Raw genomic sequence first — 15078 nt, 5'->3', positions numbered from 1 at the left:
ACTGATGAATTCAAAAAAAGTTTATTCTAACAAATGAATCCCATTGAAAAATAGATTTTCATAATAACCCTCTACTAAAAGCACTTTGGAATGATCAACCCTCTTCATTGTCTCACAACTATTTTTATCATATGATTCTATCTACATATGAAATTAACCCAGTAGTACGTAGAAAAATAGATCAACAAATGCTTATCAACTAAAAGTATTTTGGAATGATCAGCCCTTTCATCATATCGAAGCTATTTCCGTCAGGATGAACGCTGAACGGATCCGCGCGGGTATCCGTTTTAACCAGCAAATAGCCGTATTCATCGATACCCGTTATTACACCAGAAATTTCGGAACCTTCCGCATCTTTCATCGTCACCGGTGCATCCTGATGGAGCCAATTTTTATAATACAGGTCAAACAAATGCTGCATACCAGATTCATCGCTTTGAACTACTTCATAAAGCCGCTCAATTTCGTTAAACACAAGAGCCAACGTTTGCTCAATCTTCAAGCAGGGAAAATCGGTGCCATTCTGAGCGTTGAATTCTCTTATTAGATCGTCAATGCACCCGGTCGGGCTGGAGTTGTTCACATTCAGCCCGCAACCGATGTTCACAATCGCTTGGTTGCCTTGAAGACGTGAATTGATGATTAGTCCTCCGATTTTGATGATTCGTTTGGCGTAGATATCATTTGGCCACTTGAGATGAATATCCAACTTATCACAATTTGCCATGCCATGAATAGCGCGTACAATGGCAACTGCTACCAAGTGCTGAATCAACGGTAAGCGCCGACCGAGAGGACTGTTCAACGGCACGTGCATCTGGAGCGAGAACATAGCGCATCCTTTCGGGCTTAGCCATTGGTTTTTACTACGACCTATTCCGTTCGTTTGCTGTCTGGGAATTATTACAAAACCGTGACAGAGTTCAGCACTGGAGATGATTGTCATGGAGCTACTGGCCACAGGTAAATAAATCACTAATCGTCCAATTTGAGAACATTTAAGGTAATTGTAGTATTCTGTTGTATCGAAATCCTCTGGAATTGCATGCACCAGCACTGGTTGAAGTGTTGAAGATGGCTTTGAACAGGAACTTAGATCGTTACAAAACTGCAAACTCAGATCCCCCGATTTAATTGGATTGACAGTTTGTTCCAAAAAATGCATTTTGCGTCGACTATCACCAAGAAAGTAGCCATTCACAAAGGGTAGAGTTTCTGAGGGTTTCGTTGTACTTATCTTAATTCCGAAATAGGACTTTAACAAATCACGAAAGAAATCCAATTTAAAGTTAGTTTCGCTGTCAGATTCTAAGCTTTCCGTTGGTTCGGTAAATGCAATCTCACTAAACAATGCTTTTCCACCTGTTTTAAGTTCCGTTAATGAAAGTACGCTTTGTGAACCGTTAGTTTGCTGCTTCCATCCATCCTTTTGTGCTTCACCATTTTGCTGCGAGCCCACGTTTTTCCATTTTTCACTGGGGACATTTATTGTTTCACAAACTAAACTACCTGCCGAATTGTATGAGGGCAGCAGAAATGACCGCAAATTGGAACATATGCATATCAATCTACCACCAAGCAAGAAATAGTCCAGAAATTCCTTTGCCAAATCACTTTCGACTGCTCCATGGACGAGAAACAAATTTGTACTTTCAGGCCAAGTTTTCGTTTTTACTTGCTGTTTTGTAACCGGATACACGGTGTACTCATTTACCGCTAGGATGGTTCGAAGAGAACTTACAAGTTCTTTTTGTGTTGACTCAACGTTTGAATAAATCAGAACGTTTGGCGGCTTAGGGTTCATCATACTTGCACTTGTAAATAATGTATTTTGAGACAATCTGACGCAAATTGGTATTTTAAGATGCTTGTCACAGGTAGAAAAGAGCTTAGATAAGCCTGGAAATAAACGAAAAGAAATGAGATAGAAAGCAAGAAAAATTGTCTCAAATTTAAGTCACCTTTTGCAATACAAATAATCATTACTTGTAGACTTGATCATAAAGCATAAAATTTACTTTAGCACGGTTACAGTTGTGTATCATCTTTGGAATTAAATATATTTAAATTAATTTTAACAGAGTACTAACGGCACTAACCAAATGGTAAATACAAGGTACACATCGCATGTATGATAGGATAATAGAGAATGAATCAAGCGTGCAAATGATGCAAATGCAATTAATATTATCAGCTGATATGTTACGTCACGAATGGAAGGCCATTTACAAATTATGTGCCGAATGTACGTATCACAATCAAGAAAGGCTGTTTACGCTGTTTACACAGTCACGCAATCAATGTGAGTTTACGTAAAATTCACTCAAACAATTTTGTTCAATTAAAGCAGTTTGAACCGGTTGTTTTTTTGCTTGATAAAATTCGTCCTATTTCAAACCTAGTAAAATAAACCATGAAGTTCCGAGGACCATGATCACCGACTATTTTGTACTACCTTTGTGTGCCATTAATGTGGAGTAGCTGTTGTTTTTCAAAGGCGGAGTAGCATGCCACATTACGCAAGTAACAACTGATTCATTGCAACGTACGGTGAATGAAAAATTTCGCGTAGTGGACCCGTGCGTGGGTCTCCAGACTCATGCGATTTAACATCTAGTCCACCGGAATCATCACGCTTTCTTGCTGACCTGTGACTCGGAAGAGTTGTTAGATGATCAGTAAATGGCCAGCTTTGCCATTGAGTGGGATCTTTGCAGTTAACTTTAGGATTGGAGTTAAAACTTCGTATAAATGTTCTACTTCCCTGATTTTCAATGGACTGATCAATCCCCCTGGCAGTGGCACATTCCCATTTTGAGGTTTAGGAAAAAATTTCAAATGTCTTTAAATATTAATTAATATAATGGGGATACCATTAAAAATTTTCATAGGTTTACCAATATCTGCGATTCACAGGATCTGGGAGAAGTTGAGATCGAGCCCAGTTATAATTGGCTTGGCTCGACCAGTTTGGGTAAAGAGGAACGGTACCATTCAATGACCTTCTCTTACGTAATTTTCCGCTCTTTACGCATCACGCCTTGCTTGGCATGGACACAATCCTTTGTTTCATTTAGTTTCTTCTACCGTTCCCTTCGTCGTTAGTAAAAAAACTACCATTATAAAAAATAATTAAATGACTGATCTCACACAGATCAAGACAAACACACGAGGTTGGCCTATTATGTCTGATTTTATGGTTCCACTGACAGCTAGCCTGAGAGCAAACTGAAAGACTCTCTCTTCATTCTTACATGAAAGAGATAGTGTGATTACATACTACTGACCAAAAACAGTCCAACGAAATGACATTCAACGCGAATTATTTATATTGGATCCTATTATTCAAAGCGAGTCGAATAACGCAACATGAATTAGTTAATGCTTACCTTTGTTATGCAAAGTGATGAAAAGTCACTCCCCACAGTCGCTCCCCGTGTAACGTTCTATTGTAAAAACAATTTTGACTGAATGTTCGAAGCGACAAAAATTTGCTGATTTTTTTCAATAACACATCAGTTATATTTATAAGCTTTCTAATCAAATTCGGAGAATCCCTTTTCATCTAAATCTTCCATATCACCATACTCATTCTCGTCATCTTCCTCATCGAAAGTAATTTCCGTTTCGTCTCCTTCAGTTTCTTCGAACTCGCTAGTAGTAGAATCGGTTTCCTTTGCTTTGCGAAAGTTAGTCAATACTATATCCGTCAGAATATCTCTGCATTGTTCGTCGAAACGAGGTGGTAACCAACCCGTTTTCTCGTTACACGTTACCCCGGTCATTGGAGTTGGAATCTTTTCCAGCATCTGCTGTATCCGTGGAACCTTGACGTCACAGTACTGGTAGAAAATTATTCTCATCTGCGGCAAAGTATCCATTGTAAATACTGCACTGCTTTGTGAGGCTGCCGTTCGAGAAAGGCTTTCTTTGTTTGGGTCGCGAGTATTAGTAGATGGGCTGGCAAAGCGCATGCAAGGTTTTGTAGGATTTTGCGTTCGTTTCACTTTAATTTTATCATGTAATGCACCGATAGCACGAACGCGAAAATCCAACAGCTGATAAAACCGAGCTTCGAAGTGGGTACGAGGGTCGTATCCAAAACGTACCCAAGTTCCACGCCACGGACCATTAAGGTAATATAGTCCCATAACCGGCAATATGTAGCGTACGTCGTCTTCGCTTAGCTGCAAAGCCCCTTTCAAAGCTGCTTTAGTCCAAATAGGACGTTCTTCAAAGCTATTGCTGATCAGGCGTGTTGTTTCCTGTTGAATGTGTCTTTGCTGCATAGCCTGTGCAGCTAGGGGATTAGGGCCAGTTGGTAATTGATCAGTCATGTTGAATTGCAAGTACAGGCCATGCTTCGTTCGACTAGGCCGACATTTTTCACCTCGGCTTAATTTATTAGGAGGTTTTTCCTTGGATTTAAAAATGCAAAGCTGAGCGGTATCATACCGACTGAACGAAATTGGGGGTAAAAAATAAGGAACATTCGAATCATTTTCTTTCGGCATGCTAGTGATAACTCCTTTGGGAACTAGCTTATCGTAGGTACATTCTAGTTCTCCCGCTGAGTTGGGCAGTGCTGGAAGTAGTTGAAAGTCGCACATGCTCTCAAATCGATACACCAAGTTGACATGGCCAGCTATTTCTATCGAACTGATTTGAACTTCGTTCGGTTGGTTGCGTTTTCGGCGAGTTTTTATTTTTAGTACCAAGCCGGCCGTTGTATGACGGTCTCCGAAAGTCGGTTTAGCGTACATAGATTCCGGCCGGAAGCGCAGTTCTAGTCTGCGTTTTTCCGATTCTATTGTCTGAAAGCAAGCTTTTATAAATTTTACTAGGAAAAAATTCCGAACAACCTACCGTGCTTAGTTCTAAATTTCCACCGAAAGATGCCATCATTCGTTCCGGGTTACGCACTGTCCCAGGATATTCTATGCATACCAATTCCTTTTGCAGATTGTGTTTATGGGCATTGAGAGGACTGAATTCCATGATGAATTTGTTGGTTGTTTTCCTTGAAACATTCGTATAAATTCGCGCACTTTACAAAATAGCTCAGTTTTAATTATAAAATGAAGCGCACAAATTTAAAACTTTTTAATTAGCCAGCGATATCAACACAACACGCACCCGGAACCCGCCGCCAGCAAATTTAAGCTTTAAGTTCTTCAAACATAAACAAAAATAACACAAGCAAAAAAGAATAAGTAAAGGTAAGTACACGGTTGTTTAGAGACAAACTAAATTGTATGAAATCAATGCACGGAAAAGAACTAAAGAGAATTCATAAAGAGAAACCAGGGGGTGACATTGCGCATCTCGTTTCGAGTGATTTTCGTTCGAGACGCCCATTTGTTTAACGTGGTCGAAACGAACCAAAATCACTCGAAACGAGATGCGCAATGTCACCCCAGTTCTAGACAGCATTCTAGATAGAATTAACAAAAGGGCGAATGTCGCAAATGTAAACAAAACGAGTTAAACGAGAGTTAATTTTTGCTGGGCCAGCATAGGAAAATCAACTCTCACTCGGTTTGTTTACGCTTGCGACATTCGCCCTTTTGTTAGTTCTATCTTCAATTAACAAAACGGGTGAGAGTTATTTTTTGCTGGGCAGGCATGAAAATCAAATCGCACTCGGTTTGTTTACGCTTGCGACATTCGCCCCTTTGTTAATTCTATCTTCAGTTAAATGTGGCTTTAGTTATCAAAATGCCGCATAATCTACTCCTTTGCATGGGCTATGCGACCTTTTAAAAACTAAAATCAGAAATGGTTTTCAACTGGATAAGCAAACATCTTTATTATATCAATCACATATTTGTTTTTAATTCATGGTTATGGAAGAATTCTCTATGAGATTTTTTAATGCAAAAATATTTTTCGATTTACAGGTTCGCAACGTCTACGAAAAGGCATTAGTGTATAAATTCTTTTTTGTCTCATGCTTACTTACTTACTTTAGTAACCGAGAGCCGGGATGGCTCTTGCTGTATCGAGAATTCCTCTCCATTGTACTCGGTCCTGGGGTACTCCTCGCCAATTCGTTGCGCGTCTCGACACACGCAAGTTGGCTTCAACCTGATCGAGCCATCTAGCACGTTGGGCCCCTTTATTTCTGGTACTGGTGGGGTTCTTGAAAAGAACGGATTTCACTGCACAGCCGTCCGGCATCCTTGCGACGTGGCCGGCCCACCATAGTCTCCCAACTTTCGCCAGGTGTACGATGGGAATCTCTCCAAGCAGTGCGTGATTCATACGCCTTCGCCACTCTCCGCTTTCCGTTTGTACTCCGCCAAAAATAGTCCGCTACACCTTTCGTTCAAATGCGGCTAGTGCACGTGTGTTCTTCGTAAGCAAAGTTACTGTCTCAAGTCCGTAGGGTACTACCGGTCTGATTAGCGTTTTGTTCATCGTCAGCTTTGTGCGGTGGCGCATGCTCGCAGATCGAAGCATCTTGCGGAAGGAAAAGTAGGCTTCATTTCCAGCTTGATTGCGTCGTTCAACCTCCTTACTCGTATTATTGTCTGTGGTGACCAGAGATCCCAAATATACGAACTCATCGACCACTTCCAGTTCATCACAATCAATAGTCACTGTCCGTGGGAGGCAAATGCTGCTTTCTCTGGAGCCTCTTCCTACCATATATTTAGTTTTCGACGCATTGATTTGTAACCCTATCCTCCTAGCCTCCGTTTTTAGTCTGACGAAGATTGCCTGCGCCGTTAATAGCCCGCTATTTCGCCTTTTTAGCATTATGTGAGTTCTAAAGAAGCATATACAGCAAAATAAGCTTTTATTCATAGTTCTGTATGCTTCTACAATGTTGTCAAAGGACTAGTGTTTAGTGCTTACTGGTTACTTGGGAGGACAGTCCATCTCCTTGCCACAACCCTCTGCGCGATTAGAAAGGACTCGAAAGTGTCCCCGAAACCCGCACGTAGCACATCACCCGCTCCAGAATAGCTTTGATCAGCCGCGTCAGTTTGTCCGGAAAACCGTACTCGTGCATTATCTGCCATAGCTGTTCTTGTTCAACTGTATCGTATGCTGCCCTGAAATCCACGAAAATATAATGCGTGGGCACGTTGTACTCTTGACATTTCTGGAGGATTTGTCGGAAAGTAACAATTTGATCCGTCGTAGCACCGCCCTCCATAAAGCCCGCCTAATACTGCCCTATGAATTCGCTTGCTACAGTGGATAGACGACGCAACAAAATCTGGGAGAGCACTTTGTAGGCGGCGTTGACCAACGTGATGCTGCGGTAATTACAGCAGTCTAGTCGGTCGCCTTTTTGTAGATGGGATAGACTACACCTTCCATCCACTCCTCCGGTAGTTTCTCCTCCTCACAAATCCTAGAAATTATCTAATGAAAATTTTGTCTCAAACAACTTCTATAAATATTACATATTTATGCTAATCTTTCCTCGGTTGTGCTTAAGAAGTAAAGTCGGAGTTTAAAATATGCCATTTACTGATTAGCTTTATAAACCATTAGGTGTTAAAACGGTTTTATAAACCAGTAGAAGCTTTCATTAAGCTCACAGCTTTTAAACTAGTACTTCAAATCTACTTAAGGGTGTTAAAGTGGGTTAGCAAACTACTACCTAAAACATTCCATCAAGAAGACTTCGCGCCTATACAAATGACAAGTAACAGAAGCAACAGCGCACATCTCCTGATAAAAGTTGAAACTGTGTGTACATGTATTGGTGGGAAAAGATGTGTGCGAGCATGGCAATGCATTGCATACGTGTTTGTGTACATCCATATTCTAATATACACACACTAGTATGTAGTAGTTCAACGTTAACTCGGCAGAGAGCATTGCCGTTACTGTCTGTCGACTTTTGTGAAAGTTGCCAGTCTTCTTGATGGAATGTTTTTTGCTACTACTAACCTTTCATTAGGCAACACCGATACAGATGAATTGACGTTTAACTTTGAAATTGCCATGTAAAACCTTTGTATATATTTTATTTATACAATTACATGTAAATAAACATTCTTAGAAACATACAAAAATAAGCGACTGTATGAGCAATGCAAAATTATTTCATATTCTAAAAATGAAATCGACAGCATTACGCTAATTTACGCATGTCAGCTATCTATAAGCGCAGGAAAGCCGCTATTTAGCTTTATTTCAGCTTCGAAAGCAGCTATTAACAAGTCCAAAGTTTGGTAAAACCATCAGATTTAAATGCTTATGAGCTGAAAAAGTGGTCATTTCTAATAACAAAACCTTAGTCTATGATAAAGGTTGAACAAAATCAGCATCCAGCCTGAAATTGTTATCCGGTTAATTCATTCTCAGGTATTCACATTTGCCTCTGATTTCCTACTGAAAATTGTTAAGCTAAATATTAGTTGGAAAAACGATATCGATTTTGATAAGTGAGAATCTAAGCCAAACGTTCCCGAAACGCATTATTCACTGAGTCATCTGTGTCAACTTACACGATTTCCCACATAATCATGTCTTACACCGTATAGTGTGCAGTGAGACGCTGCTGAATAATTCAACCTCAAAACTTCTGGGTTCAAAGCCTCAATGTGACACAAACAAAAAGCGACGAATCACTTAAAGTTGAAATTTCAAAACTAAGAAACTTTTAATAATTCAGCCTGGAACTCAGACAGGTGGTTCCATGGACAACAACGGTCGAAGTACGACGGCAAGATAGAGGACGATACAACATTGGTAAAATGCGAACTGATTTCACTCCCAGCATATTGATGGAATATTTTTCGATGGCACACTATTATTATAGCCCATAATAATTTATAGGTTAAATTTATTTTACCTAATGCATTAGAGAAGATTAGAGAACGTCCTAAAATGTACCGATATGGTTTAAAATGATAAATACATTATTTATTAATAATTGATTCACTTCTTGGTTCGGTTTTTAAGATTAAATTTTATAAGAGGTTTGAGGTTTTATAAGAGTAATTGTTTATAGGTTAAGCAATTTTTTATTATTATTGTTGTGTTATATTTCAAAAGACATATTTTTTAGTGATAAAAATTTCACGATAGCAATTTTTTAGCTTCTGAGCTATTGCTGAAAGAAATCAGTTTTTGTGAACTAACGGGTGGCAACTAAAATTTTGGAATTTTTTTTCTCAAGCTGTCAAAAAAAGTGAAAGATACATGAAGAAGATCTGATTTACCGAAATCAAAGATACATTATCCATTGTTGAAAAAAAATTAGTGTACAGTTGAAAACGGTCCGTAATCGGCTGTTCGGTGAAGCTTTCGTTTGACGGCGAAACAGGAGCGTTGTACGGCCGTCATGTCAACTTTGCGAATGCATCCTACCAATCAACTGTTTACAATTCGTGGCTCTCCAGTTATTTTTGTACACCAAGGAACTCAAAATCCCGAGGAAATCTTCGATTGGCCGCACTGAGACAGATTTTTCGGGTCGTGGTTTTTGGGTAAAAATGGGATCGAATGGGTATTCAGGAACGATTGTGGTTTTTTTGGCGTAATGCGATGATGCTCTATCTGGCCAAAACACGTATTGTCCATCTGCATGATGTTTTTGTAGAAATGAGATCGAATTTTCTTCAAACATTCGTCTGACGCATCTTAATTGATAGCCAAACCAGAGGGCTTGGTGTTGAAGAAACGAGAACGGTGTCCTTCTGCGTCTATAATTTTGGCTGGTCTTCCACTGCCTTGCTTGCGAATAGTTGTTGGGCATCTTAGAATGTGATAAACAGTCGAAGCCGCAACATATTTGCATTTTAGATGTTGTACCGTATACTTTTTGCCGAGATTTCTGTTGCCGTTCGTAGAAGTGTACAACGCGCTCCCGAAATGCTTCTTGTTTCGACGCCATTTTTTTGCAAAACTGGGCAAGCATAAATAAAACAAGAAATATTAACAAAAAGAGGAGAGAGAGAGATACCTAGCACATGTATACTCTCACTTCTCTCTGAGCTCGTTTGTTGTTGAGCATAAGGGCCGCGAAAAAATTCCAAAATTTTAGTTGCCACCCGTTAATCAAGCATACTGTGAGGTGCCCTAATTCCGCGCAGCTAATTTAAGTGCCTAATTCCGCTCACCTGGCATTAAATCAGCAATTTCCCAACACAATATGCACATTTCCGTCAACAATTTTTAAAAGCTTGAAAAAGTATGCTATCAAACAGTTTTTTCGAAAATATTATGAACGTTCGACTACGAAACCGACAGCTTTAGTGCAGGTGCGCAGTATAAGGCGCACGCAGAATTAGAGCTCCTCACGGTAGTAAAACAAACATTTTTTATAGGTACAAATGCAAACAAATTTTCTTCTGCTATGCAGAAAAAATGTAGTTATAAAACTTCAAAACTAGGTTGTGTTCTACCCAAATTGAATTTTTTTTTAAATTTTTGGTATTTCAATATTTACTATCACCGCTAAAGCTTAACTATATCAATGTATGGCCAATTACTATCGGCCAACCTTTCGTCCCTCAATTGTATCCTACAACTTATACGTATATAGAGATCCTTAGGTCAAGGGGCATCGATTCCTGTTGCAATATTCAAGCGATGTTGATCTTTCACAACTCTTGTTTGTGGAGTTTTTCTATAAAAGTAACAATGCACTTCGTACGATTATAGTTTATCATTACAATTTGAAGTATTCAGTAAATACTTGTACGTGCTTAAAAGCGCAATATGCATGTTTGAAGTGTGAGCTGGAACAGTTTGTAAGTAATATACTGATATTGTATTTAAAGAACACAACTTACAATTTGAACAAAGATTTTTTGAACAGTTCGTGTGAGGTAATTGCTTTTTTAAAGTTTCAGTTGGATTCGTTCCTTTGTAAAATGAGGGAATTCCTTAATAAGTAATAAAATTAAAAATAATTTAAAAAAACGTAAACTTGCCACGCTGTTTAAGTTTAGTAGAAAATGAACACTGATCGAATATATTATTTTTTAAAAAGAGGTTTTGTTTCAGAATACCATGATAAATCATTATTGTTTACCAACAGACCAAACCAACGGTTATTTTAAAATGTGTTTTATTTTAAAATCTTGTTTTACAGTTCACACTTTCCGTAGCTTATAGATACTAATTTGGACAATTAATTATATATCCACATAGTACATTCGAGTGGTGGTTGAAAAAGTTTATATAATCACATCGTTTAGAGTATCAAGGTGAAAGAGATTAGATTATACTTAAACTTTTTTCAGCATATTAGTTATATTATAAGGTTTTAGAGTACAACATTAAACCAACGCAAATGGCATTCTAACTACTACTGATATTGTATACTATATACTACTGACCCAACCAAATGAAATGATATTCCTTCTCTTCTCCGTTTACTATATTTTCATCACTTAACTTGTGAAGATATTGCGTATCATTAAAGTTATACATTTTTTATCAAAATCTCGAAGACGAACTAATCCAATTTCGACAGTTGTTGATAATTACAGAGACGCTTTGGGTTTCCCAACAATTAGACGCACCGTCACGAAAAGGATGACTCCTAGAACCACAATTACTTCGTTCTAACTAGAGTTCTCAGCACATCCGATTAGCTTTTCTACACATATAGGTACTTATCAACCACAACAATGATATAACCTTCCATCTGATTTGGGATGATTACTATACGGTGGATCGGGGTGTGGGTGGTGAGATTGTGCTGAGAGTATTGTACTATTACTGTATTTGATGTAGTTTACACTAGTCGCAACTATCGAAGCGAAGCGGACGATGGCCACCGTGTTGATCAATTATTTACATGCGCCTTTTTTCGAGTTTCATGTTAATTTTGCTTCTGCCAGGCGCACTCCCATACGTTAATATGACCGGGACGGGACATACTACTAACGGTTTCAGAGTAAAAAGCTAGCCTAACATTGCGGCATTGACAGTGAGCGGCGGTACTTTGAAAGGATAACATGTTCGAATTCTAGTGACATCGCGCTTCGCTAAGTTGAACTTGTAACTAGTGATTCTGAAAGAAGTGGGTTTTCCTGTGAGACATGTGGATTAGTTGACTAATTTTTGAATAACAAGAAAAAAACTGTCAACTGTGAAGCGATTTTCTAACCGAAAAATGATGAAGTTCCAATCAGTAATGTTCTAGCGGTATTCGAAGACACGCCTCGTCGGCAGTGCTTGACATTCATAATCTAATAGTGACAATAATAATAAGGATGGGATTTGTTTTGACCACCGTCTGAACTACGTGCAACTACCTGTATGTATTTTATCCACGGATCCACGCAATCATTGTTGGTTGGCATTGGCGGAGGGGTTACCTATTAAAGCCGCGAACTGCGCTCTATCGTGCAGACGTATCATCAATTGCCGCTGACTTAGTATGCTGTCTATGTGGCAAATATGTAACGTACCAATTCCATGATTCATTTTGCTGATGAGTACGCCAAAGATAGTCCCATCACGGTCCCTACCAGTCAGTCGGGTGATTGGCAATTACAGTGAGATTTATCGATTTCCGGTGTCGTTGTCTGGTTGGGACTAAGGAATTTGTGTATATACATTGCTAGTTTAGGCGAATCGGTAATCTTTTGGTGTTACTTAGATTTCCATTATAGTTTATTAATACGAATTAATAGAAAACCTTATAGTGTTGGTGTATTTGAATTTGTGGCCAAACCATCAATTGTTCTAATTGACCAAAAATGGTATACACTTCCTCATATTTTCCAGTTTGAAGTCTCTCTAGGCATGCCATCTCCTAGCAAATCGATAGGTTTTGAAACAAACTCCTAAAACCACTATTTTCCAGTAGTTTTATTAATCCATCGCCATTTGTACACTTGTTTCTTTGGATTCTAAATAATCATCAGTCACAGAAATCATTTCATCGTTAGAACTGATTTTGGAAAAAAAACGGGATCATGAAAGAAATATGGTCACCAACAACTTGTGCTAAAGTGCTTTATTTTAGTGAATGATTCTGTTATTTCACACTTATGTCGTTTTGCCGTGATTACCTATTTCATTGAACAATGAATGCTGTTGTGTTGCAATAATAACACGGTGTTACACGGAAAAATATTTCTCAAGTGACCTAGTGTACGTTGTTAGTCACGCCTAGTACATCATAAAAACACATTTGAAATCTTCCTACCACCCCCAAAATTTCAAGTTATTGCAAAAAAAAAACGTTTTTTGGCTAGGTGTACACATACTATCATGAATAACTCAATAATTTACCAAGCAATTTTAAGTTTTTTATACATTTTTGGAAAGCTTAGCTTATGATTGAACCAATTTTCTCATGGTGTATATCTGGTCGAAAAGGTATTTAATTATTATTATATTAGGCCAACACGAAATTCAGATTCTTATTAGTAAGTTCCATGTTAATAAGTCCAAATTCCATAAGAGATAGACTGGAATAATCAGAAACCATAAATAAGTAGAGCAAAACCAAAAAAGTAGGATGTCGTTTATAGCGATGCAAGTTAATTCTTTCAAAAATTTATATACATATAACTTTTGCCAAAGTGGACTATTACTAATACCTACTTCTACTTTCAATTCATTTCACTATTTCACTCTTTAAACATACAGCGGCAATTGGAAGTTTGCGTGTAATATTTCGACCTTAAATCATAGGCCTTTTACAACAATGCACAACGGGAAGGATTTCACTGGAAAACTATTTTTGGTCACTCTGCAGTGTCCGAAAATAAATTTATCATTATAAAATACCATTTTTTCGGTGCAGTTGATTGCTGAGTGCTCATAATTTTCTCGAAAATTACACCACTAACTATTTTGTATCAAGAGCTACGATTTTACTTTGTTCTGAACAACTTCCTGATAACGCAATATTTTTTATTTTATAAACTACTAGCTGACCCGACAAACTTCGTATTGCTACAAATTAAACTGTCTTGTGGGGGGGGGCCGTAGCCGCAAGGTTATCGAGTCTGCTTTGACAAGCGAGTGGTCGTGGGTTCGAATCTTAGTAGAATCAAGTCATTAGATGTTGTGACTTTAGCATGGGTTTATTCTCAGGCCCCTCCATTTACCCTTCCTTCATGCTGAATTCTATATTTTTGCCCTCTAACGCCTCTTGACAGTGCAAATGTTCCTCCTATAGTTAAGTGTACTGGTCAGAGGTACGAATGAGTCCTCGCCAGGGACGGCTATAATATGGGATAGTACTGGCAGCGAGGAATATTCGGGTAAAGTAGATCAAGCTTTGAAGGAAGGGTAAACCCCAATACACACAAGTACGCATAAAACTTAATAAGCATATGGCTCATTCAATAGCGATTATAGCTAAAAGAAATGCAGTGCAGGTCATACAGCAAACACCCGGGCGATATTACAATAGATCAACTATACTGGTCGCAGTAATGAGTCCATACATGAAAAAAACTGTCTTGTACATAAATCGTGAATCTCGGATAACCTTTGTCACAATCTTGAGTTTTGCAAGTTTTTGAGGAATTCATGGGTGTTTTAATATACAAACTTTCCTCACAGTAAAGTAGAAAACAACTCCCCCCATTGCTTGGTCTGATAAAATAAAGCGGATAGCATTTAAATATTCGCCATCATTACAAACCATTTCGCCGAATACCATTTTGCAGAACACCAATTCTCGGTTGACCATAACACGGAATATAGAGTTTCGCAGAATACCATTTCGCGAAAAACCTTACGCGGGATGTACCATTTCACGGAAAATCTTTTCGTGGAAAGTACCATTTCGTAGGGGTGACCCAACTAAAGGAAACTGGCTGGCGCCTCCGACGGCAGGTCGCCGGCAACACCCGCGGCCTGAGGCCGTCTCGCCCTGAATCATCTAATGTTACTATTGATAGTTTTTGGTGGTCTTGTTATTGACTAATGTTTTATGCAAGAGTCTAAAATTTCTCCAGTTCGATTAGTTTTCGAGTTACGCAAAAATTTCTGTTTTATTTGTATGAGAGTCGTTATCCCCCTACCACAGGGCTGAGGGGTCTCAGACCATCATAAAAAAATTCCTGCCTCCCAAACTCCTCACATGCCAAATTTGGTTCCATTTGCTTGATTAGTTCTCTAGTTATAAGG

The 15078-nt window shown here is 38.7% G+C and overlaps 2 protein-coding genes across 2 annotated transcripts; both read right to left on the bottom strand.

The window, feature by feature from the left end:
* Positions 1-21: 21 nt before the first annotated feature.
* On the bottom strand, positions 22-2137 carry LOC128744344 (biotin--protein ligase). The gene is made up of 2 exons (XM_053841265.1): positions 1965-2137; positions 22-1902 (listed from the first exon to the last, which is right to left on the bottom strand). Exons 1-2 carry the CDS (start codon positions 1984-1986, stop codon positions 200-202), a joined length of 1725 nt encoding a protein of 574 aa, XP_053697240.1. The 5' UTR covers positions 1987-2137; the 3' UTR covers positions 22-199.
* A 1402-nt stretch (positions 2138-3539) lies between these two features.
* On the bottom strand, positions 3540-5107 carry LOC128740786 (general transcription factor 3C polypeptide 5). The gene is made up of 2 exons (XM_053836352.1): positions 4870-5107; positions 3540-4817 (listed from the first exon to the last, which is right to left on the bottom strand). The coding sequence occupies exons 1-2, from the start codon at positions 4999-5001 to the stop codon at positions 3540-3542; spliced, it is 1410 nt and encodes a 469-aa protein (XP_053692327.1). The 5' UTR covers positions 5002-5107.
* Between the last annotated feature and the right edge of the window lie 9971 nt (positions 5108-15078).

The sequence above is a fragment of the Sabethes cyaneus genome, chromosome 3, assembly GCF_943734655.1.
Source record: "Sabethes cyaneus chromosome 3, idSabCyanKW18_F2, whole genome shotgun sequence".
Taxonomy (NCBI): Eukaryota; Metazoa; Arthropoda; class Insecta; order Diptera; family Culicidae; genus Sabethes; species Sabethes cyaneus.
Note: the sequence above shows the minus strand (reverse complement) of the source record. Positions and strands in the feature narration are given on the sequence as shown.

What these genes read in the sequence shown, in the direction of transcription:
- LOC128740786 (XM_053836352.1), bottom strand. Translation starts at nt 5,001, where the DNA reads ATGGAATTCAGTCCTCTCAATGCCCATAAACACAATCTGCAAAAGGAA. An exon ending in GAAATTTAGAACTAAGCACG is followed by an intron (nt 4,818 to 4,869) that starts GTAGGTTGTTCG and finishes GCTTGCTTTCAG; the next exon opens with ACAATAGAATCGGAAAAACG.
- LOC128744344 (XM_053841265.1), bottom strand. Translation starts at nt 1,986, where the DNA reads ATGATTATTTGTATTGCAAAAG. An exon ending in GATTATTTGTATTGCAAAAG is followed by an intron (nt 1,903 to 1,964) that starts GTGACTTAAATT and finishes GTTTATTTCCAG; the next exon opens with GCTTATCTAAGCTCTTTTCT.